General features: G+C 32.1%; 1 protein-coding gene across 1 annotated transcript in view; it reads right to left on the bottom strand.

The window, feature by feature from the left end:
* LOC132726056 (uncharacterized) overlaps positions 1-24,410 on the bottom strand; it is an 80,053-nt gene extending 55,643 nt beyond the window's left edge. Inside the window, exon 1 of the mRNA XM_060711303.1 lies at positions 24,326-24,410. Within this exon, the coding sequence (XP_060567286.1) occupies positions 24,326-24,342 (17 nt within the window). The 5' untranslated portion in view covers positions 24,343-24,410. The remainder of the gene's footprint in view (positions 1-24,325) is intronic.
* Between the last annotated feature and the right edge of the window lie 521 nt (positions 24,411-24,931).

Here is a 24,931-nt window from a genome sequence, read left to right as displayed (position 1 = left end):
TAAAAAAGTGCAGTTTGAGCCGAAAATACATTTGTACGAAAATATCCCAAATGGCCGTGTAAAGCGGAAATAAGATCGGGTCTACGAAATTGATATAATGTATTAAAAACTTTTTTTTTTGTTTTGTTTTTTTGTTGTTGTTATCAAATTTTAATATAAGTTATGAAACATGTTTCAAATCTTATTTTCTTAGGTTATGTTAATTTAGCATGCATTATTTCTATACTGTATATACTGAATCAGGGATATTGATATAACTGCTTCGGATATTCAACTGCAGAGAGCAATTTGCTGATTTAACATTACCTGTGCCTGTTCACATCATTTTGCGGCGTCTTTGATGTGCAGCATCAACATTTAACTTGTATTTATTAGATTAGAGTCACTGAAATCACAATGCATTAGTGTTGGTATTTTCCTACTTACTGCGTTGAATTGTATGTAAAAGTAATAACTGAATATTTAAAAGTAATAAATCAGTTTTTTTCCACATGTAAAATTCGTGCAATTGTTCTTCATCTTTATTGTATAACATTAACAGCATTTATGTAAGATGCAGACAGAAAACAGAAGACCTGAATTTCAATGACTCATTTCCTTTAACAGATAACTATTTGCCAGCGGGTCAAATGATATTTTCTTGCACTTTTGACATTTTGTTTCGTCGAAAACGAAAATAGGTTGATGTTTTACACTGCTGAACTGCGTATTTACAAAGTTATTATATTGATTCGATTAGTCCTCAGTTGATACACCATCTGTTAACAAATACCTGGTACATGATATTTTATCTAATATTGTGCCTTTTTTAATCAGAATGGTAAATTATTATCACGCAAAGCATCACTGGTATATATACCCGGTACTTTTTACGTAGGTTTATGTCTTTTCAGAATCATGATTGTGTGTCGCACTTTTCTGTTTCCAATCATAACCATTTGAAGTTTGAACAAAAAAACAGTTTTGCACATTTGATATTGTAAGTTGTCTCGTTGCGGCCCTATTACCGATAATCCAGTATTAGTTTTCAGATTCCCTTGTCGGACTAACGTACCAGTTTTATCAAGTATAGCTGGCCAATCACAATTTGCATGATAATAACATGTCATATTCATTAATAAATGTATATGTTACAAGCGAAATATGAAACAAAATAAGATATAAAAACATCGTCAGACGATTATTAATTAGCTCTGATCAACATTTCAGTACTAAGTAATCAAATCAACTTATTCATTTATCCCGCAGTTCTTCTCCCTATATTTGCTTCTATGTTTGTGGGAACAGTGCAAATTGCGAATAATACACAATTAAAACTCCATTGTCATGTTGGCAGTTATCTCTTAACGGAAATGTGTCATTCAAATTCAAGTTTTGTGAAGCGATATAAAGACAATATCTAGATCAATGTTACATTGCTAAGTTATACAGTAACAACTATCTTTTCTTCATGCACGATGTCTTTTACTGATGGTAATACATGTGTTATTTAATATTTTGATAGAATCAAAAAGAGGTTAACAAGCACATTTCACAACATAAAATATTTACATGTGTTACCAGCACATTCATATATCATTTTGTGTTGAACAGTGCATGTTAAGTACCGAATAATTTGTTGTATGCATGCATTTATTCAAACCTGTTTTCAGCATTTTATAGAAATTAAATGAGAGGTAAATAGACAGGACTGATTTTAAGAATTTGGCCCTCTATAAGATGCTAGAGGCATTTTGTAGTACAAGTGGCATCTTGGTGTATTTTACCTATTTAAGGTATGCTGAATCCGATAAAGGTGGACACCAAACTGAAAAACTTGATCTTGACAATTGAAATGGCCATTTAAAGTGACCACAAAAATGGCTGCCGAATTTCTTTATCATAAATGGATGTTATATCAAATTAAACTTTTAAAGAAAGGAAATGCCAGAAATTTGTCACAAAGCATATTTAGATAAAAACAAATTAGACACTAAAACAGAATTTTAAAAAAAAACCCAATCCGATGTGGCCGAAAAAAATCCAAGATGGCGGACATTTTCTTAAGGCCAATATAGGAACCGCCAAATTTCTTTATCATAAATTGATGATATATCAAATTAAACTTTTAAAGATAGGAAAAGTCTGAAATTTGTCACAAAGCATTTAAGGTAAAACCAAATTAGACACCAAAACAGAATTTTAAAAAAACCCACAAAACAATCCAATATGGCCGAAAATCAAAGATGGCGGGCATTTTTCTATAGGCCAATCTAGTAGTAATATAGAAGTACATGTAATATTAAAGATAGTACTGAATATTTTAAGGCAGTTGAACATAAGAGACAAGAATGTAAGAGATAAAAATTCGAGAAAGTCCCTTTGAACCATTTAGGGTTTACGCAGCGAACACTGCACTCTTCCCTGCCCTATCTGCTAAATATAGAGCTTTCAAGTATTTTATCTGGCACTCTATGCAAGCATATAGAGTGGCTACTCAGATTCCTTATATTTGCACAGCACTATATGCAAGTATTTCTTTCAACAGGGTTTTTAAACTTGACTAAACACCTGAGAAATTTCTAATTAGTTTACTCTTACTCCTCAGAGTTGCCCAATGCAATTCACTCATTGCGATATTGAAATTCAGGCAATATTAAGTAGGATGATTAATATTGTCATTAGACATTTAAAACCAATAACACTTATATAATAGCTTAGATTTAATTTTGCTTCACTAAAGGGTTTTTATTACTGTCAAACAACCCTATCCTCCCATACATGCACTGGTTTCCAAGTCAGATGTCAGTGAATGAGGCTTTGTCTTGAGACTAATGCATCATCTAAATACACGCATTTTGCATGGGCCCAGGCTTGATCATGTTATGCTTGTGAAATCATTTTTGAAACATGTGACATATTTTGTTTCTTTTATGCGTTTCTCTGTTACAAGCAGATGCTTAGCTTAAATTTAAGGTGATTCCGCTTTGTCAGCCATGTTTGTTTTCACAAAGTCTGTCCAAAGTGAAAGTAGGCCGAAATTCATATAACAACAAAGCACACATTGTTATATGATGAGCCATTTGCAAGTACACTTCCAGTTCTATGTTTTAAAGGCTTTTTTAAACAAAAATAAAAATGATAACAATAAGAAAATTTACCTTGAATGGGCTACATTTCTGAAGATCAAAAACATTCTGTTGCAAAGTTTTATGCACATTTCATGAATGGCAAAATCCAGTTTAAAGTCTATTTTAGTGCCAACAAAAGCTATTTTTTGCAGAAAATACAAAAAACTTTTAAAAAAAAACATAAATCTTAGGAAAGTAGTTTATCTGACCTTGAAAAGACATGACCACCATGACATGTGTAAAAAAGTAGTACCATGAAACACGCCCGGCAAACTGTCGCTCCACTTCAAAATTGTGGTGTACGGTAAAACGAGCGAACGGCATTTCCGAGATAGAGCGGAAGGCCGATTTAAACGCCTAATTGTAAGTATTGTTTATGTTTTGTCTTGTTATTTATTTAAGTTGTATTTTTTCGAAAAACGGAAAATGTGGTTCCGTGTAGGATTGATTTAGGCTTCCAATGATCTAAGCTGTTACAAAAAGAAAATTATATTAAGCCCGGGAGAACTTTTCTCCCTGACGAAGCGAACGATGATTTGTAGAAAATTGAACTTCCCAACCATAGAAATGCCATACCTTTCGGATTTCTTGAAAAAGTGTATTAGTAAATGATCAACCCGTAATAAGAACTTGTCCTTCGTGCAAAATAAATTACTCCTGAAGGATTTCTTAAATTTGTAAATCGATATTTTTCGAAAGTAGTGGAGCGAAAGGGCGAGAGATGGAGCAAAAGGTTCGATGTTGAGCGCAAGGCGATATTAATTTGACGTATTAGGAGGAGCGTAGTCAATGATTTTTATAAATAAAAGCTATAGAAGTTAAGATAGACATGATCAAGTGTTAAGACCGAGATATATATACCTTTTAAAGAGAACTAATAAAGTGTGATATCCTTTCAACGACTATAGCGTAATAAATGTAATCGCGAAGGTGTCACCTATGGCTGCCGTGTAGATTCCATTATTTATGTTCGAAATTTGGATGAGGCCCGACCATTGAATCATACACATGTATGCATGGCATAATACAGGATGCCACTTATTCGAGGTCAATCATGATTTTTGACACGGTTATGTAAATTTAAAAACGTGTGTCCGTGCAAATGCGACAAAGTCGAATATTTTTAGTTCTACCGCGAACAAATGTTTCCGAGCAGGTACGTGTAACTCGATTGTTTACGCCAAAATGTTATGTTTTTCGAAAAGTTAGATATTCAAGGTGCAGAACAGAAACAAAATTATGCAATGCATGGAACACATTAAATTAAATGGATCACTACTACCAAATTCAGTTCACAATGACTTTCTGTAATTAATAGCTCTAACGTACCTGTTCTGAGCAAAAACACAAATAAGCCACGTTTTCATGAATTTGTAAGGTGGGGAATCGCTATGAAAATGGTTGACAAGGTGTCAGTCGTTATAAGGATATAACACGTGTTCAGTTATGTTTCAAGATACTTCCTCCCTTATTTAGCATTGTTGTTTAGTTTATTATTTTCGTCTGAAAGTGTAAATAGAAATTTTTACTATAACTAGGTATATTATATTATTGATAATTTTAGTCCGTACACCGACTGAGTTCTGCCTCACTTTGAGAGGAAAATAATAAACTAAACAACAATGCTAAATAAGGGAGGAAGTATCTTGAAACATAACTGGAACACGTGTTATATCCTTATAACGACTGACACCTTGTCAACCATTTTCATAGCGATTCCCCACCTTACAAATTCATGAAAACGTGACAGAAAGTCATTGTGAACTGAATTTGGTAGTAGTGATCCATTTAATTTAATGTGTTCCATGCATTGCATAATTTTGTTTCTGTTCTGCACCTTGAATATCTAACTTTCGAAAAACATAACATTTTGGCATGAACAATCGAGTTACACGTACCTGCTCGGAAACATTTGTTCGCGGTAGAGCTAAAAATATTCGATTTTGTCGCATTTGCACGGACACACGTTTTTAAATGTACATAACCGTGTCAAAAATCATGATTGACCTCGAATAAGTGGCATCCTGTATTATGCCATGCATACATGTGTATGATTCAATGGTCGGGCCTCATCCAAAATTCGAACATAAATAAAGAAATCTACACGGAAGCCATAGGTGACACCTTCGCGATTACATTTATTACGCTATAGTCGTTGAAAGGATATCACACTTTATTAGTTGTCTTCAAAAGGTATATATATCGGTCTGAACACTTGATTACGTCTATTTTAACTTCTATAGCTTTTATATGTAAAAAAATCATAGACTACGCTCCTCCTAATACGTCAAATTAATATCGCCTTGCGCTCAACATCGAACCTTTTGCTCCATCTCTTGCCCTTTCGCTCCACTACTGACGAAAAATATCGGTTTACAAATTTAAGAAATCCTTCAGGAGTAATTTATTTTTGCACGAAGGACAAGTTCTTATTACGGGTCGATAATTTACTAATACACTTTTTCAAGAAATCCGAAAGGTATGGCATTTCTATGGTTGGGAAGTTCAATATTCTACAAATCATCGTTCGCTTCGTCAGGGAGAAAAGTTCTCCCGGGCTTAATATAATTTTCTTTTTGTAACAGCTAAGATAATTGGAAGCCTAAATCAATCCTACACGGAACCACATTTTCCGTTTTTCGAAAAAATACAACTTAAATGAATAACAAGACAAACACATAAACAATACTTACAATTAGGCGTTAAAATCGGCCTTCCGCTCTATCTCGGAAATGCCGTTCGCTCGTTTTACCGTACACCACAATTTTGAAGTGGAGCGACAGTTTGCCGGGCGTGTGAAAATAAACATCATTTACCTATTTCTTGTGTACATGACAAACAGACACACTTCACTGTTACACATAAAAAGGTTAGATTTTAAAGTTTGATTGTGTTTTTCATTTTAATTGTAGTTCATAAGGCTATAAATGATGATTGTTTTCTTGCACTACTTTTTTACAAAAAATAATGGAGGCCATGTGCTTAGAAGGACATGAGATACTGATTTATTTGGAGTCAAGTTTTGAAAGATTTTTTTATTTGCTGCAAAAAATAGCTTTTGTTATGCAAAAAATTCAGGAATTCGGCGTCGATTTTACTTAAAGGGACTTGAACAGCGAATAGGTTTTTAAGTATACTACTGCTAGACCTGTTAACTGTCGCACAACATCAAAATAAAAGCGACATTTAAAATTATGAACTAGGTCTATTTAAATATTCACAGTAACAATGTCATAAGTGCAATCAGGGCCGTAAAAAAGAAAACCGGAAAGAACCCTTGAAAAAGACAATAATATGATATAACAATTCGTAAAAATGGCTTACTTAAATGTTTTCTATAGATTTATAAAGAGTGCAATTAATTGTTTGAAAATGTTTGCATTTCATTTCCTGCAAAATTCTCCGGTTCGTTATTTAGCGCGACACGAATGACTGTTTCGTTAATCTAAAACTACTTCTATAAATAGATTTTCGGAGTTTCACAATATTACGGTCATCATTCTATTTATAAACACGACCTATCATGTTTATACTAAGAGCTTTATAATGAAGGTCACCTTTTAAATAAAGAATCAACGTGTTTTGCCGGCTCGCCACGGCGAGCCGGTATTACGATAGGATTTTACTGAGAAACAACCTAAAACTCCGAATCAATCCAAAAATTTAATCGAAGCTTAGCTTCCAGCTTTCTACAAAATTTATCTATCAGGGCTAGGATCCAAAATTATTTAGCCAATCAAATTTGATCTTATATAGCGTCAGAAAACCTTCAATTTTCACGCCATTTTTAAAAAGCAGCAAGTATTGTTTTTGAGCGCAAAGATATATTGATGATTAAAAATGTTTGTTTTCATGGATTCTTTTCAGTAAAATCATATTTACACTGACTTTTGATTTAGCGATTTACCAGTCCTGTTTACTCTGTAGTAAGTTTTCGTTTGGTTAATTAACATAAAACGACATCTGGTTCTGTGCATTTTTTTTTCATTTTTTTCCGGTCATTTTATCCTTTCCGGTATTTAGTGTATGTATTTACTGGCCGGGATCCGGGACGCCCGGGATCCGGGATCGTATACGATAATAAGGGAAAAAAAACTAATAAACTATATTTGTGTTGATTATTGTTCGTAATGAAAGGCCATTAAACGTTAAGTTTTTTTTATTGTATGTAATGAAAGTTGAATTGATTTAACTTAGGATATAGATATATTTAGAGCTATTTATTAACAAATCACAATACTTTATAATTATATGCCTAATTAATTGGAAAAATCAAAGACTATATTCTTGAATTTGTCAAATCCCGGGATCCCTATATACGATCCCAGCTTTTTTTGAAAACAATATTTCTTGAACTGTTCAATTCCTTGGATCTCTTAATTTTTTTAATATGATCCCGGCTTTCTGAAACATATTCTTGAACTGGTCAATTTCCGGGATCCTATTTTTTAATAGATCCAACGGCTTTTCAGGCTGAATTTGATAGACAACCTTGTGTTTTACTTTAGGACTTGTATCTGTCACCTTATTTCCAATACTAAATAACATATTAATATATAATTTTAATATATTAATATAATTTTTGCCGTGTTGGGCTTTCTTTTAGGGATTCTGTATTTATCTATTTCGTATAAAGAGACATTTTTATGAATTCTACTTATCTATTTTTTTCTGGTCAAGGTCAACAGGCCATATAGTAAATGTACATAGACATAGGGACTTCATTCTATCTGTTTACATCTTCATATATACTCATATTCCTCTTTGTTAAACTGAGAGACTGAGAGAACTGGCTTCCTAAACTTTATATGTCACTTTTATTTTGATGTTCGCTGAAGTCTTTTCAGCTAACAGAACTGTCATTTTTACATTTAAACACGCCCCTAGAAATAAATTACGAAGCGAGTCGCTACTAGCTTTTTTAAAAGCTAACCTTGTAAACATGTTATATTACATGTATTTATCGTTTTGACATTTAGATTTGATAACACTTCAAACGATTCAATATGAAAGATTAGTCAAGCATTACAGAAGGAAGAAGAAATATGTTAAACGATGAAAATAAAGATTTAAAGCAGCACGCCTCCCAATTTATGTTAATTTTCATGACAACTTTTAAAATTTATTTAAAAGTAAAATATTGTGTATTGAACAAAGAAAGTAATAAACACATTGCAATCGGCACTTGCAATCCACGTACATTACCCAAAAGAGGACAAATATGCAAAGATTGTGATAAATACAACAAATTCAGTCTTTAATCGCATAAAACTTGTAAATCATAACCTGAATCTTGAATATGTATTATTTTCTTAAATTTTAGTACACTTTTCTAAGATTTAATGTCTTGAAATAGTTTGGCTCATCTGGTGGCATGCAGCTATAAGTTACAGAGTAATTTGCTAGGAGTGTATCTCGATTTTTTTCATCCGCCTGACATCTTGTTCAAAGTATTAGACAACTCAAAGATCTATCCGAATAATTTCGTCAACATCCGTGCGAATGTTGATTACCAATGTTAACGTTAAGTCAATTTCTTTTTAGCTTGGAAGCATGTGTTAAAATACTTTGCTATCTTTTTAGAAATCACAATGTATTATTTTTATATGTGTCTACGAATTGTGTTTAATTGTATCAAAAATTTATGAATGAATATTTAAAATAATAAATAAATTTTATCATATGTAAAAAACGTTGTTTTCATGCAATTGGTTTTCATTTTTATTGTGTAACATTAACAATATAGCAATATAGCAAAGAATCAGATGCAGACCTGAACCAATGACTCATTTCCGATAACATGTAACTATTTGTCAACAGGCCAAATGAGGTTTTTTCTTGCAATATGAAATTTTCCCTGGAAAATACATTTGTTTCGTCGAAAACGAAAGTAGGAAGATGTTTTACATTGAAGACCTGCGTATTTACAAGGTAGTTATATTAATCGGATTACTCCTTAATTGATACACCATTTGTTAGTAATAGAAAGAGCACCGAAACACAAGGCTATCTGATTTGTACGAGGGGGGCGTAGCCCCCGAGTATTAATCAGATTGCCGAGTGTTTTGGTGTTCTTTCTCTTTTGTATCATAGTCAAACATAAAAGCACGTTCCCTGTTGTCACAATATGAAACCCCGGCAAAAATGAACCAATGAACGAGCATCTGAATATGACATTTCAGTCGCTTTCCCTTTCTCTGCCGTCACAATATGTAAACCCCAGCAAAAATGAGACAATCAATGGGCATGCTCTGGAGTGCGGGTAACTAATACCCGCATATACCCGCATATACCCGCACTCCAGTTAACGCACTGTGCATGTATATGTATACGATTTAACCCTGACACATTTTCAACAGAAAGGTCTCCAAACTATGATTCAACAAGTTAAATATTTATACGAATAGCTAAGCGATATACAACAAATGTATTGGCCGTCACGCATTGTATATATCAAAAGTTTTTTTAAATTTTGGTGAAATGGAATAAATGCCGACAATATAATTTTACGGGAAAATATGAATTAAGAATTTGACGTGTTTCCACGTAAATAATCAAGCAAAATAATCTACATGGCTATACAATGTCAATGTTGTTGAATTGTGGTAATATATTTTGAAATACTAGTATATGTTTTCTCTGAAAATCGGGACATAATGATCTTTATGATACATTAATATTTATACAAAATATATAAATGTAACGTATTTATACTGTACTTTCTTCAAACTGCAATATTAATATTAAAGTCTATATAAACGCTATATTTGATATTCAATAAGTCACTTTCGTCAGGTTTACAATGAAATGAAGATAGATGTCTAAGCTAATGTATAAACATTATGCAAATAAACGAAGATTAAATCATCTTAATGATTTAAAAAAAATCAACCAAATAAATTTAATATATGTATATACACGTCTGCATACTGCAAATCTAAATTAAACGCTACATCTAATATTTTTACTTTTATTTCCTCTTGCTGACAGTCGTCCGAATAAATCACTTTCGTATTGTTCTCTGTGAGCGAAAGGAAGATCTCTGAACTTGTATACAGTATAGAAATTATGCAAATTTTTGATATCAAATCATCATAATCATTTTATTTTTGGAAAAAAAAGTATCAAACATTTATGAAAAATACGTTTACAAACTGCAAAATTATTATAAATTTCAATTAAAATACTATATTCTATTAGTTATAAAAATTGTTGACAGGTTATATGGCCATATATAAACGGCTGTTTGTGAATATAACCCGAGCCGTTAGGCGAGGGTTATATTGCAAATAGCCGTTTATATACGGTCATATATCCTGTCAACAATCTTTATAACGAATTTATAATACAGCACGCATCATTTTTTAGAGAAAAGGTAAGATTTCTTCATGAATCGACAGTAGCCGTGTATATAAAACTATATAAACGTCACGATTATCCAATGAAAAGCGACGTTACAAACGTGCAGTATTATAAAATATTTTATAAGTTACTTTCGTATTTTTCAGTGTGAGCGAAAGGAAATTCGCTGAACTTGAATATAAAAATCATGCATGCAAATGATTGGGGTATAAATCGCCATAATGATTATTTTTGACAATAAATGTTAAAAGTTTTTGATAATATACGTCTACAAACTGCAATATTATTAAAAGCTTTTTTTCTGTACGAAATCTGCTGTGGTCTTAGTATAATTTTTAAAATAGCTTTAGCTCTTAGGTAGCACACCACAGTAATGTAAGCCACAGCTTCGAATGGCCAGGGAGGATTTCTCGGATATAGTGAATATTCTGGATTTAAATGACTGGTTGTCTTTAAAATGCATTTTCAGCATAAAATTTGTTTTTGTGACATCTAATATGATCACTGGCAAATTCGAAAACATGGCCAGAAATCACATGCTGTTGATTATGAATGTCAAGGCCGCCAATTTTTGTAAACATTGCTTTTATACAGCATGCACGGTAAAAAGAAGTCATTTTACAGGGGGGTACAAACTTTTAGCAGTAGCAAAAAATCTACAAGGTTGAGGACTAGTTTCTTTGTGATATTTTGCATGTATAGGGAGTTGCTAAAGCAGAGACGGTGTTCCTTTAGCCTGTATATTTGCAGATATTTTTTGCCAGAGGGTCGAAATGTGTTGTTTTGGGTCTCGGGCGACTGTAGATTTTGGGCTTCAACGGAATGAATTGCAAATTTTTTTACTGCCTGCCTATTGCAGATGGGATAATTTCTTTGTAGATTTGCAATCAGATGTCATATATATTCTCAACAAAATGTGTTTTCTTTTTCCAGGTTGTGTAGTTTGGTATCAGAATTATTAGACGTATTGCTTGTAGGACATTGACGGCAGGAACTTGAAATTAACTGTGGAGTGCTACCTTACATTTGTTTGCTATTTCTAATCATGGCCATGCAACTACATAGTTAGGTAAAGAAGCAGACGCTTGTTTTGGTTGAGTCTATTATGTTTTGTTTAGGGGGTGAGTTGTCATACACAAATTTACAATTTATATGCATTTATTTTTTCCAATGATTTTTTATTATCTTAACTGCTTCTGTTGTTTTATTAATTCATTTGTAAATATTAAGATTGTTATATGTCTATTAACGGAATAATTTTAATGAACACGAAATTAGTTCACACCTTTATGTGTATTGATAACGTGATGGTTTAAGCCAATGAAAACACATCAATATTATTACAATCAGGCAGAAAAAAGGTTTGCAAAGAGTAAATCTATAATCTTTACGTAGCAAACAAACTTTGAATTGCAAGTATTTTTTCATATCTTTTCGGCAGGATAAACTGTCCGAGAAGGGCCAGGCATTTTCGTATCGTAAAATGGCTGCCATTTACAGTATCAAGTGATTATCCCAAGCACCACCGCGACTTAGCGCGGGAATTATAAATATAGCTAACCTCGGCGCGTCGCATAAGATGGAAATACCTTTTTCATATTTTATTGTAATAAATATTTACAAACTGTGCCTTTCGGTGTTTTTTTATCAATATATAACCAATAATGATGTTAATATGAATAAATAATCATATCTCAAATCTGTGACTATGACTTACAATGAAATTCTACCTTTAGTGTATTAAAAGGTTTTTTTTAATTTCCTGTAATTTTATTCTGTGATTATGCTTCAAAGCAGTCAATTGACCGTGAATTTTCTTTTCATATTTTGATTACCTTGACATCGTTTTTCTCATCTGAAGGCATGCAATTTTAATATAATGATACATTAATTACATTCCATGAAAATGTTTAAAGATATAAAATATCTCATGACATGTTTGTTCATTTTACATTACACTTTTAATGCAGCAAACATAAAAAAGTCTTCACAAAAAGTAGTATGCAATCGTACCTATATTACATACGAATGTATGTAATATTTTTCTTGTATATCTAATAAGTCACTTTCGTATTTTTCAATGTGAGCGAAAGGAAGATCTCAGAACTTGTGTATAGAAATTATGAAAATAAATGGCAATTTAATGAATATTATGATTATTTTTGATAATAAATATAATAAGTTTCTAATATTATTCGTCTGCAAACTGCAATTTTATTGTAAAATTCTATTAAAACACTATAATTCATATTTTTAAAGTCACTTTCGCTCACTTTCGTCAAAAAGTCACTATCGTATTTTAGGTAAACCCCGATGCGTGTGTGAACCACGTGGTTTAAATAACACATTTTCATTGGATGTTGATTTTATGTTTTACTATTACCACGGTACATGAATTTGAGTTTTAATAGATGACACAAAGTTGGACAACAAAAACCACCAAAATGTCCAACCAAAGGAGGAACGACAGACCGTGAAAAGCAACGAAAACGAAAGAGCGACAATTTGAATTGTGACATAAAGATTACAATTACAATTTACAAACAAAAATATACGATAATTTTGAACGCGTCGTTGTTGTTTTTTTAGCGAGAACTTATTTAGACACGTGACGTGTCTAAATAAAAACATTTATTTTTTAATTTAAATTATTTCATCACGGTTTTTTTTTTTTTCAAATAATTATTATAACTTAATTATATACTGATATTCGCTCTAATAAACAAAAAAAATAAACAAAAATATTAAAGGACAATTCTTGCGACACTCATTCACGCGAGATTAGGCCAAATCAAAATGATCTTGTGGTTCCAGTAATCTGACCGACACTGTATTTCCGCACCTAACCTAGAACATTTTATTGCAAAAATGGAGTATCCTATAGTGTATATATTTGACATACAGTTAAATTTTAATAAAACACTAATTAACAAAAAATGTTTTTCGACCTACCTGCCCTATTATTTTTCAGCATGTAACCAGAACCTCAAGATCATTTTGTTCTAGCCTTATGACGTCAATCACACCCATGAATTTTTTATCTTATGTAAACCATTAATGTTAATTTATCTATTAATGTGCCTAAGTTATAAAGAATTCATTTTTAATCGGTATCATGAGGAGTATCGCTCGTATGGTGTTTCTAGTCGGTTTATGTCTTTCTAGAAACATTTGAGGCGCATCATTTTGTTTCCACTCATAACCTTTTGAAATTTCTACTTTTAACAAAAAGGCTGTTTTGACCAGTTTTGTTTATTGGTTCTTTAATTTTATATTGTGAGTTTCCCCGTTGGGGGCCTTTCCGGTAGTGCATTGCGGAAGGGTTTTGTAGATTCCCTTGTGCATACCTACTAGATATGTCAAGTGTAGCTGACCCAGTGACATTTTGCATGGTACAGCTCGAATTCGCTATTCCTTTCATTATCTGTTTATATCAATATTGACAAATAGGGGTGTCGATAAGCATATTATTTATCGCCTATAACTTTTACCACATAATCAGTCACTCACATGTTATGCGTTTAGCATAATAGCGTAGTGGTAGAGTGTTCGCTCTGTGAGTGTAGAGACACTGGTTCGAATCCTGGATAGGCACGTCTTTGTTTTTGTTGTTTTGGGTTTTTTGGGTTTTTTACAACGAACTAGATTTTAGTTCCTCACACAATATAATTGGAGAAAATTTAGTGATACACACATTCGAATGAAATTCAGAGTTACAAATAGAATTAAATTTATAAAACTTTTAAATCTGTTCAATGACAGTTAAATATCAAATACATTCAAAAAATTGTGCAAAAAATTGTAAACGTTACGTGACACACTATAAAAATATTTTCTGACACTAAAAATAATTCTGTAGTCAAGGAATGTGCACATTTGCAGATTTGAACTCGAAAAAAAACACAACATTTTCATAAACTGAGGTCTTCATTATCTGAACACTCTAACCACTACGCTACTCGGATTTTCGTGTCTATATCAATTTTATTCTTCTATATTGTAATAAAAATGCAAAATGTATTAATTGAAGAACAAAAATTATCATAATGGTACGACCGATTAATGTAAACGTTATCGAATTCGACTTCTAATAACACGTCTTGTTCATTAATGAATGTATATGTTACGAAATATGAAACAAAATATGATATAAAAAAACATTGTCCGATGTTTAATAATTAACTCTGATCAGCATTTCAATAATCGGATCAACTTATTTATTTAGTCCGCCCTACTTTTGATTTCGTCTAAACAATTCTATTTTTGCGGAACAATATAAATTGCGAATAATACACAATTAAAGCTCCATTGTCCTGTTGACTTAACGGAAATAAGTCATTCAAATTCAAGTTTTGTGCACTGATGTAAAGACAATATCTAGAACAATGTTACACGGTAACGATTATCTTTCTCGATGCACGGTATGTGTTTTTTTTACTGATGGTAATACATGTATTATTTGGCTGCGTAGCAGCCTAGTCAAAATATATTGACGTGCCAAAGCTTGAGTTTGAGATATTTTCGTGATGGGTCAGAATCTCGCTTTCACAATATCTCGTCGCGCAGTACAATTAGTTGGACTACGTAGTCTATATGATTTTCTGCGCAATGACACCATTTATTTTGCGAGTCGTCAAATAAAATCACAAGTACATAAAATATTCATATATATATATATCAGCTTTACACTTCATGACCAATTTAAAATTTCTGGCTTTGTTGCGAAACATTTTTATTTACATTTACTTCCAATGGAAAGACAATGTTTTCTTATCTCCTCTTATCTCCATATACAATGAACCGTGCAACTGTCTGTAGTTTTCCGAGATTTAATATCGTGGAACCAAGTTGAAATCAAATCGCACGTAAATACGTTTTCTCCACGATGTTTCCATTTCTTGACTTTTAGAAACTAGGAAAACAGTTCGATTTGAAAAAAAAATTATCTTTAAAGGTTTTTATTTTTTTAGATGATTAGGATAGTGCTGTGCGGACATATAGTTCTGGTTTTAAAAACTTAAATTGATGCATTTTATATAACAAGGCGAGGTAACACGTGTGCTGTTTTATTTTGACGGGCCTGATGCCTTTATTGTCTTATAAACTACGTTTATGCTCAAATTGGATGTTTTATCGTTGTTCATTTGCTTATTCGTCCTGTCACAGTATAACACGAGTACTTCTAGTACGGACGTAATGTCTAGGGAGTATTTTATTCGGCTTTTTTTAAAGGTATGAAGTGCACAGCTGACAATTCCTTCGCAGCCGCTTAATATAATCAAAAAGAAGTTTACAAGCAAATTTCACAACATTACATTTTTTTTGGACGAAGTCGGTCTGTTATCAGTTTTACTTTCTGTAAAATTAGCATATATGAAAAATTTCAATGAGACATTTAAAAATTATAAACTGGAATCGGTGATTCTCAGTGTTCACTAAATAATATCTTGTACAGGATAGTTCTAAAATAAAATGTACAGGAATAAGAAAATTTCTTCAAATTTTAGGTTAATTTGTAAATTATTACAAAATTTATCAAGTCAAACTTAAAAAAACTTAAATAAAAGTTTTTGAAAATCATCAATTTCATGATGTTATAATTTAATTTCAATGTTTACAAAATTGGTATAACCTTGAACTACAAGAAATAATTATTATGACATTGTTATGCAAACATTGGTAACATTTCGTTTTGTATTGAAAACTTAGAAATAACGAAAGTTTTGTTTTTAACCAGTTTTACTTATATGTTATGTTAAATACCGAAAAATTTGTAGTATGCATGCCTTTGTTCAAATTAATTTGTTTTCAGCATTGTATAGAAATTGATAAGGAAGTAAATCACAACTAATTTTGACAAAATTCATGTTTGCAAAGCTTTGTAAAAGACCGTGTAATTAGGTTACTTGTTATTATAATATAGCAATAAGATATGTGGCTCCAACAAGCATGAAGTTTAAAAGTTTCCCTGTTTAACAAAAAGGAAAATAAAATACTTAGAATAGGAAATTATTCAAGGGAATAATAGGAACAATCTTGAGTGAGAGATGTCTCCTAAGTGATGCTTCTACAAAATAAATAAACTGTACTATGTAGTTGAAAATAGAAGATTTCAAGTTTAACATGTACTTAGTAAAAAAATGTTTCTTCCGGGACGAAACTAGTTTTGACTATATTTAAACAATTTGAAAGGAGGGAACCCTACGATAATGTTGTAAGCCAACTATCAAATATTTGAACTATGCAGTTTAGATAAGAACACGTTTACTTCAACAACTGAGCTAAAACAGAAATGATATGATCCTTTGATGAAACATATAATAGAAATTGTGAAGTGCCAAATAAAAAATCTTTACAAGTTCAGCTTTCGAACAATATTTTCACCAATTTATGCATGAACATTATTGGTATAGTATTTATATAATATTATGCTGTTTGAAGTAAACTATTTTTAAACTAAATAAAAAATTCCGACAAGTGGAATGTAATGATGTCTGGAGAAAAGCCTGAAAAAAATCCTTCAAACATTTGAGATGTTTTACTAGGAAGAACCTGAATACCATGTGATCGAGTGATCTAAAACGTATGGTTAGATGAACAACAAGAGGGCCATAATGGCCCTGAAATCGCTCACCTGTATATAGCCCCCGGGGCGGGGCCAATTTTTACCCAGGGGCTTTTATTTGAACAAACGTGGTAGACACCCATTTGAAGATGTTTCATGATAAATATCTAAGTTCTACCTCTAAAAAGATTTTTTAAGTTTTTACTATACACATATAGGGAAAAACAATGACACCCCCCCCCCATTCTGGGCGGGCCAATTTTGTCCCCAGGGCTTTTATTTGAACAAACTTGGTAGACACTCACTAGAAGATAATTCATGCTTATTATCTAAATTCTAGCTCCTTTCACAGAATATTTTTTTAAAGTTTTTACTATATACATATAAGGAAAATCAATGATCCCCGGGGCGGGGCCAATTTTAACCCCAGGGATCTTTTAAAAGAAGATTGTTTAAGTTTTTACTTTATACATAAAGGGAAAAAACAATGACCCCCTGGGTGGGACTAATTTTGACCCCAGGGCTTTTATTTGAACAAACTTCGTAGACACCCACTGGAAGATGTTTCATGCTTAATAGCTAAGCTCTAGCTTTTTAGTTTTTAAAAAGAAGGTTTTTAAAGTTTTTACAAAATACAAATAAGGAAAATCAATGATCCCCGGGGCGGGCCAATTTTGACCCCAGGGCATTTATTTGAACAAACTTGGTCATGTTTCATGCCAAATATTTTAGCTCTAGCTCTAACAGTTTTTTAAAAGAAGAGATTTTAAGTTTTTCTTTCGGTTGCCATGGCAACCAGAATTCTACTTAGAATTGAATTCTTTGAAAAATTTTAAAAGATGATTACCAAAGAAACATCCCTGTGAAGTTTGGATGAAATTGGCTTAGTGGTTTATGAGGAGATGTCGAGAAAAGCGATCACAAAAGCTCACCATGTCACTTTGTGACAGGTGAGCTAAAAACTGAAAACTAAGCGTACATATTATGACCAAAAAAAATATAAACACTTCTATATAGGATATACTAATTCATTGATGCGGGACAATAAGTAATACAAAGAGCATCAAAACACGAGACTATCTGATTTGTACTAGGGGTATTAATCAGATTGCCGAGTGTTTCGATGTTTTTTCTCTTTTGTATCATTGTTAAAAATAAAAACACATTCCCTGTTGTCACACTATGAAACCCAAGAAAAAAGTGACCAATGAACGAGCAAATGAATATGATATTTCTATCGCTCCGTCACAATAAGTAAACCCAAGAAACATTAGCCAATCAATGGGCATGCTCTGGAGTTAGGGTAACTAATACACGCACTGTGCATGTATGTATATGATTTAACTCTGAAACATTTTCAACAGAAAGGTCCCGCAACTAAGATACAACAAAGTAAGACCATATAAATTGTTTCATTCAGTGCGTGTCAACACTGAGTTTAAATACACCAGAATACCAGAAATCTACCACTTGCTTTGTTTGTAAAATCATTATTTACTTGCAAAATTTCTGCCGTATTGTTATATTGTCAATTAAGCAGAAATCCTTAGTGGCTTCAAATTGAATTGAAATAAAAAAAGTGGTTAGAAAAAATGAATATTAAAACAATAGAGGACATCATATCCAGCGTTCATCTCTGCGCTTGAAACAGTAGTGTTTCCATATTTTGATTGTGTGACGTACTTTTTGACACTTGATTACCCATATTCAAACTTTATCTAGAAATCATTAAAGCAAATTCTGACAAATTTCCAAGATATTTGGGCTAAAATGTAATCTGTAGTGTGTTAACACAATTTTTCCACATGTGGTCTTTTACTTAGTTTTTAATCCCATATGACCCATATTCAAGCTTGAGGAATAACCTTTCTGAAAAAAATGCTAAAATATCCGGATTAAAAACAGTTTAACAAATTTCAAGGATATTTGCGCTGCAAATGACATTTCTGTTTTTGTATGGTTTTTCCACTGGTTTTGTTCTGTGACCTTTTATTGACCATCAGAAGACCCATATTCGATCTTGAGCTAGAAATCTCAAAAATAGTTTGTTTGACAAATTTCCAGAAAATTTGTACTGAAATATTAAGTTTATAGGGTTAAGAAGGATTTTCTAAATTTCAGTTGCGATACTTAGTTTTGACCCCAGATGACCCATATTCGATCTTGCGAAACAACCTTTCTGACAAATTTCTAGGATATTTGGGTTGAAAATGTTACAACTCCAGTATAGTAAGGCTCTGTGACCTATTTTTGCTTTACCCCTAATGACACATGTTTGAACATGAGATAAACAACATTTAAACAAGTGTCTAAAACTGTTGATTTCTTGCTTGTTTTACGGCACACCAACACAATTTAGGTCATATGGCGACGAAACAGGGAAGGTGGTTCTTGCTAGCCACGGCTATTATAGTCAACCAACTACAGGGGCCAAATTAAACCATCTCACCTGCTAAAGCTAAAAGCTGAATACATTCCGTTTAGTCACACTAACGATCACGCAGGGATAAACGGTGGCTGCAATTCTGATGGCACAATTCTTAGAGGCAACCCTTAAGCCACAAGGGGAATATTTCAAGAATATGTGTGCTGAAAAATGTGACCTCTCAAGTGTTCATTATGTTTTGGCAGCATGACACAGTTTTTGACACCAGATGACCAATATTGGAACTCAAACAAAAAATAATTCAACAAAACAACATTTCTGACAAATTTCCGGAATATTTGAACTGAAAATGTGACTTCTAAAGTTCGATCAGAAAGGCTCAATTGAAAAAGTATAGTTTTAATAAAAGTTGTGTCCCCTTGACCAGATGCATGACTGTCATAAAAAATTATTTCAAGCTATCTATTTCCGACATAATATTTCTGACTCGTACTCAATTTGTCTTTATATAATGATATCTTGCCACTTGACTAAGAATGAATTTTGAAAAAAATGTAATTGCTTTTCTATGAAACAAAAAAAAAATGTGACACAAAAATACGTTCCTTGTTGAAAACAACCTTCCTACTTTCAGTTTCGTCGAAACTGACAAAAAGATTTATAAATGTATAAGGCAAGTCCACTTTTTTAATTTGACAAAAAGGAAGTAAAGTTAGATGATTCAAGGGCATTGTTAAATCACAACCGCAACTTTTTTTTTTCCGTCAGTCTTCGGAGGAGGACCTTGAACACAATAATTCGAATACACCGAACGGATACCGTATTTCGGTCTAACCTACGCTAAGAAAATAATTCTGTAAACTAATAGCAATTTAATTATAGGAGTTGTTGACATTTTACCAATATATCATGTAAATGTTCACCTAAAATAAGTAAATTCATAGTTATTCAGGCAAAATTGTTGCAAAATACGCCCGTCACGAAAGCTTTTGACAGACATGTGGTCATTATTGATATGCATATAGGAGATATGCTCTGAGCAATATTCGGAAAATATCAGTTTATTTTGTAATCTCTAGTGATCTTGACCATTGAAATATTAACCTAAATTACATGTGTCACACTTGTATTCATGATAGTTATCCTTTGTGTTACAATACATCAATAAATGATGACTAAATGGTCCCGTATACAAACTTTGACCTCTCTATGTGACCTTGACTTTGGTAGCAGGGACCTGAATTATGCGCGCAATAAGCCTCACAATGGTGAACATTCGTGCCAAGTTACATTAAAATCCCCGATGAATATAGAAGTTCGGCTACGAACAAGCATGACCTCTAACCTTTAACCTAGATACCTGGTTTATGCATGTGCTTCTCAAAATGGTAAACATTTCTATGAAGTTTTATGACCATCCCATGCGTGGATGAGATATGCTCTGGACAAAGTTTCTTTGTTTTATCATCTTTAGTGACCTTGACCTTGCATATATTAGCCTAAGTTACATGTTACACGTCAGTAGTTATGATAATTACCATTTGTGTTTCAATCTCTCAATAAATAATTACTAAATACATTGTAAAATGAATTAATATATTGAGAATTCGGCTTCATATAAGGGCATCTGGTTCCATATATGGCTATTTTTGTACCATATATTGAAAAATTGGTATCATATAATGTGATAACCAACTTATATATTTCTACTTTGGTTTCATAAATTAATAAAATGGTTTCATATATTGAAAAATGAATTAATATATTGATAATTCGGTTTCATATCAGGATATATATATTTTGGTACCATATATTGAAGAACTGGAATCATATATTGACAAAATCAACTTATTGCTACCTCGGTTTCATACACTGACGGTATGGTTTCATATATTGTAACTGTGGATTAATATAATGGATTCCGGTTAAATAAGAAGGTGTTTTTAAGTCATATATAGTCGAAGTTAACTTATATATTATCCAAATGGTTAAATAAATTGAAAAAGAACAATATAAGACAGTCATGACTTTCCATATGATGAAAAATTAAGTCGGTTGTGTTTATAGTTGTACATCAGTGGGTATATTTCAATTAAATGGTTGTCAGACATATTTTTAAACCGAAACTGACTATTTTCTGTGGATGATTTAGATCACGAGAACTTCTTTCAATTCGTATTAACTCCGAGGTTATTATGGAAAATAACCGAGGACGATTAGGTTAAATAGAAGTACAGCAGAACAGATGTGTAAGGACATCTTGACCTTATGGATTCTGATGAGACAATTTTATGAATTTTTACTAAATGTATAAAGCCTTTGAAAACTAATGGATTGCGCCTTTATTGGATCAGATCGTAATATGCATATTTTATAGTAAGATATAGATAGTTCCCGGTTTTACAATATTAACCCCCTTCAAAAAGTGGCAGCCATTCTATATAATATAATAGACAAATAACGAAACATTATTTTAAGCAGCTGATTTACGTCAATTATCAAATTAACAGCAAAGTGTAAGCGATTTTTTTCAGTTTTTATGAAAATAATAGAATTATGAGAGATTTCTATCTTATCTGTAGCATATGACATATTGGAAATGACCTTCAAAATGGAGAACTAGGGAAATAATTGCTATATGAAAAGCATCAATTTCTTTATCGAATTTCAAATCTGTAAGCCGTGTGGTTTTGAACAACTTATATTTTCCATGATCGAAAGAGACCAGAGATTTCATAAAAGAATTATACCACTTTGAACAATGACTTAGGATTATGTTCTATGACGCATGATTGGAACAAGACAATAACAAAAGTTCACCAGAACAGGTGTTCTCAGGTGAACTTACACAAATGGTAACATTTTTGAAGAGGAAATTATATAAATTAATTATTGGTTATAAAATGTGTTATTTTAAATTTCATAAATCGAAACGAAATTACTACAGGGCTAACACTCATTGTAGCTGGTTAGCAAAAATGCTAATCGTTTAGAACGCGACTTAATTACCGTTTTCAACGTTGAAACTACCATATGAAAAAAATCTTGGTAAACATTAACGTTGTATTTATGATAAGATAGGACATTTTGTACTTGACAAGAATTACAAAACTTATCTGATTATGCAGTACCATTGTCCGCTAGGACCGTACTGTACACAATAAGATGGCGTTCAATCGGAAAAAAAATATTAATTAAAAAATCTGCAATCGAAAAAATTATTTGCTAAACAAGAGGGCCATGATGGCCCTGAAAATGCTCACCTGTATATTGGCCCCCGGGCGGGGCCAATTTTAACCCCAGGGATTTTATTTGAACAAACTTGGAAGACGTGCATTAGAAGATGTTTCATGCTAAATATCTAAGCTCTAGCTCATTGGGTTTTTTTAAAAGAAGAGTTTTTAAGTTTTAACTATACACATGTAGGGAGAAACAATGACCACCGGGGGCGGGCCAAATTTTGACCTCAGGGCTTTTATTTTATCAAACTCGGTAGTCACTTACTAGAAGATGTTCCACGCTTAGTACCTAAACTTTAACTCTTTGAGTTTTTTAAAAGAATTTTTTTTAAGTTTTTACTATATACAGAAAGTAAATGACCCCAGGTTGGAGCCAATTTTAACCATAGGGCTTTTATTTGAACAAACTTGGTAGACACCCTTTAAAAGATGTTTCATGCTAAATATCTAAGCTCTAGCTCATTGGGTTTTTTAAAAGAATATTTTAAAGTTTTTACCATACACATATAGGTAACAACAATGACCCTCCGGGGCAGGGCCAATTTTGACACCAGGGCTTTTATTTGAACAAACTCGGTAGTCACTCACTGGAAGATATTCCACGCTTAGTACCTAAACTCTAGCTCTTTGGGTTTTTTAAAAGAAGATTTTTTAAGTTTTTACTTTACAGATATAAGGAAAATCACCAATGACCCCGGAGGCAATTTTAACACTAGGGCTCTTATTTGAACAAACTTGGTAGACACCCATTAGAAGATGCTTTTTCCTGCTAGATATTTAAGCTCTAGCTCTTTGCGTTTTTTAAAAGAAGATTTTTTAAGTTTTTACTATATACATGTAGGGAAAATCAATGACGCCCTGGGGCGGGACCAATTTTGACCAATTGGCATTTATTTGAACAAACTTGGTAGACATCCACTTGAAGTTTTTGCAAGATTTTTTAAGCTTTTTTTCTTTCGGTTCCCATGGCAACCAGAGTAATGCATGGAAATAACGTTTAAAGGTGACCACAAAATTAATATTCCTGTGAAGTTTGGATGAAAGTGGCTCAACGGACGGACGGATGGACGCCGGACGAAAAGCGATCACAAAAGCAAACCTTGTCACTTTGTGACACGTGAGCTAAAATCATACAAAATGTCATATCTTACCTTAAATAAGCAAAATTAAGTAATGTTAAAAACATTCTAAAATTTCTTCGTTTGTTGGACTTATACTAACCTTTGTATTTTCTGACCGGTCATTGGCTAAAAACTGACCGAAGCCGTTTAAGTCTCATTGACTTGACCTAAAATATGTTTAATCGTGTTATTTATGTAATATAATATCAATATATTAAAAAGAAAAAAAATACTTTAATATCTTTTTAATATATTGATATTATATTACATGAATAACAAGATTAAACATACTTTAGGTTAAATTAATGCAACTAGCACCTTTGTTTAAACGGATAAACGTGACGAACTCCTCGTATTAATTAACAATGTATTCTTTTAATGTAAAAAAAAATGTAAACTTGTTTTTTTTTCACTACGTATTTTACGGTTTTACCTAAGTTCCTAACCAAAAATATCCTTATAAAATCAAATGCTTGGAAACGCATTAATTAATTAAAAAAAGCATAAGTAAATTATTAAAGCAAAAACAAAGTGAAATTTACCCCGCAGCCTTCGCCATCTTATCCGTGATGTCACATAGCGGAGATAAGGCTCTATGAAAGATGCTCTCTCTCCCATTAATTGGCCTTTATATACCAAGCACGTGGTGTATCCACTGACATGAAAGTAGTACGTAGCTTCCCGTTTTCATCGGTAACATAAATATGGTAAATATGGTAAATATCTTTTAGTGAGCTATAAAGAATATTAAATAATAATAATTAATTACATGTAACATGTATAATTTATCAACAAGCGTAAATATCATGGAAATCGTGCCATCTTCTCTACTATAGAAATGCGCATTATATTTATATTATTTTAGATTATAGTAAAAAATCCTTGGAATTTTTACTCAGTAAAGATGATAGTAAAACAAAAATGAATTATTCCCACAGTATTTTTTTTTTGTTATTGTCTAACTCAATATGACAATACTATATATATGTTATATATGTATATTTTTCATTTTTCTTTTTCATAATCTATTTTACTGTCACTTTGAAAATAATCATACTTAGTTCTAAGTTAAACTGAAACTTATATTGATTAAATGTCATGTTGTTACTATTGTAAACTGACTGGAAAATAAAAGTGATTGCTGTTGT

Source organism: Ruditapes philippinarum, unplaced genomic scaffold, assembly GCF_026571515.1.
Source record: "Ruditapes philippinarum isolate M1 unplaced genomic scaffold, ASM2657151v2 ctg364_1_1_1_1, whole genome shotgun sequence".
NCBI lineage: Eukaryota > Metazoa > Mollusca > Bivalvia > Venerida > Veneridae > Ruditapes > Ruditapes philippinarum.
The sequence above is the reverse complement of the archived record's forward strand: the minus strand, read 5'-3'. Positions and strand labels throughout refer to the sequence as shown.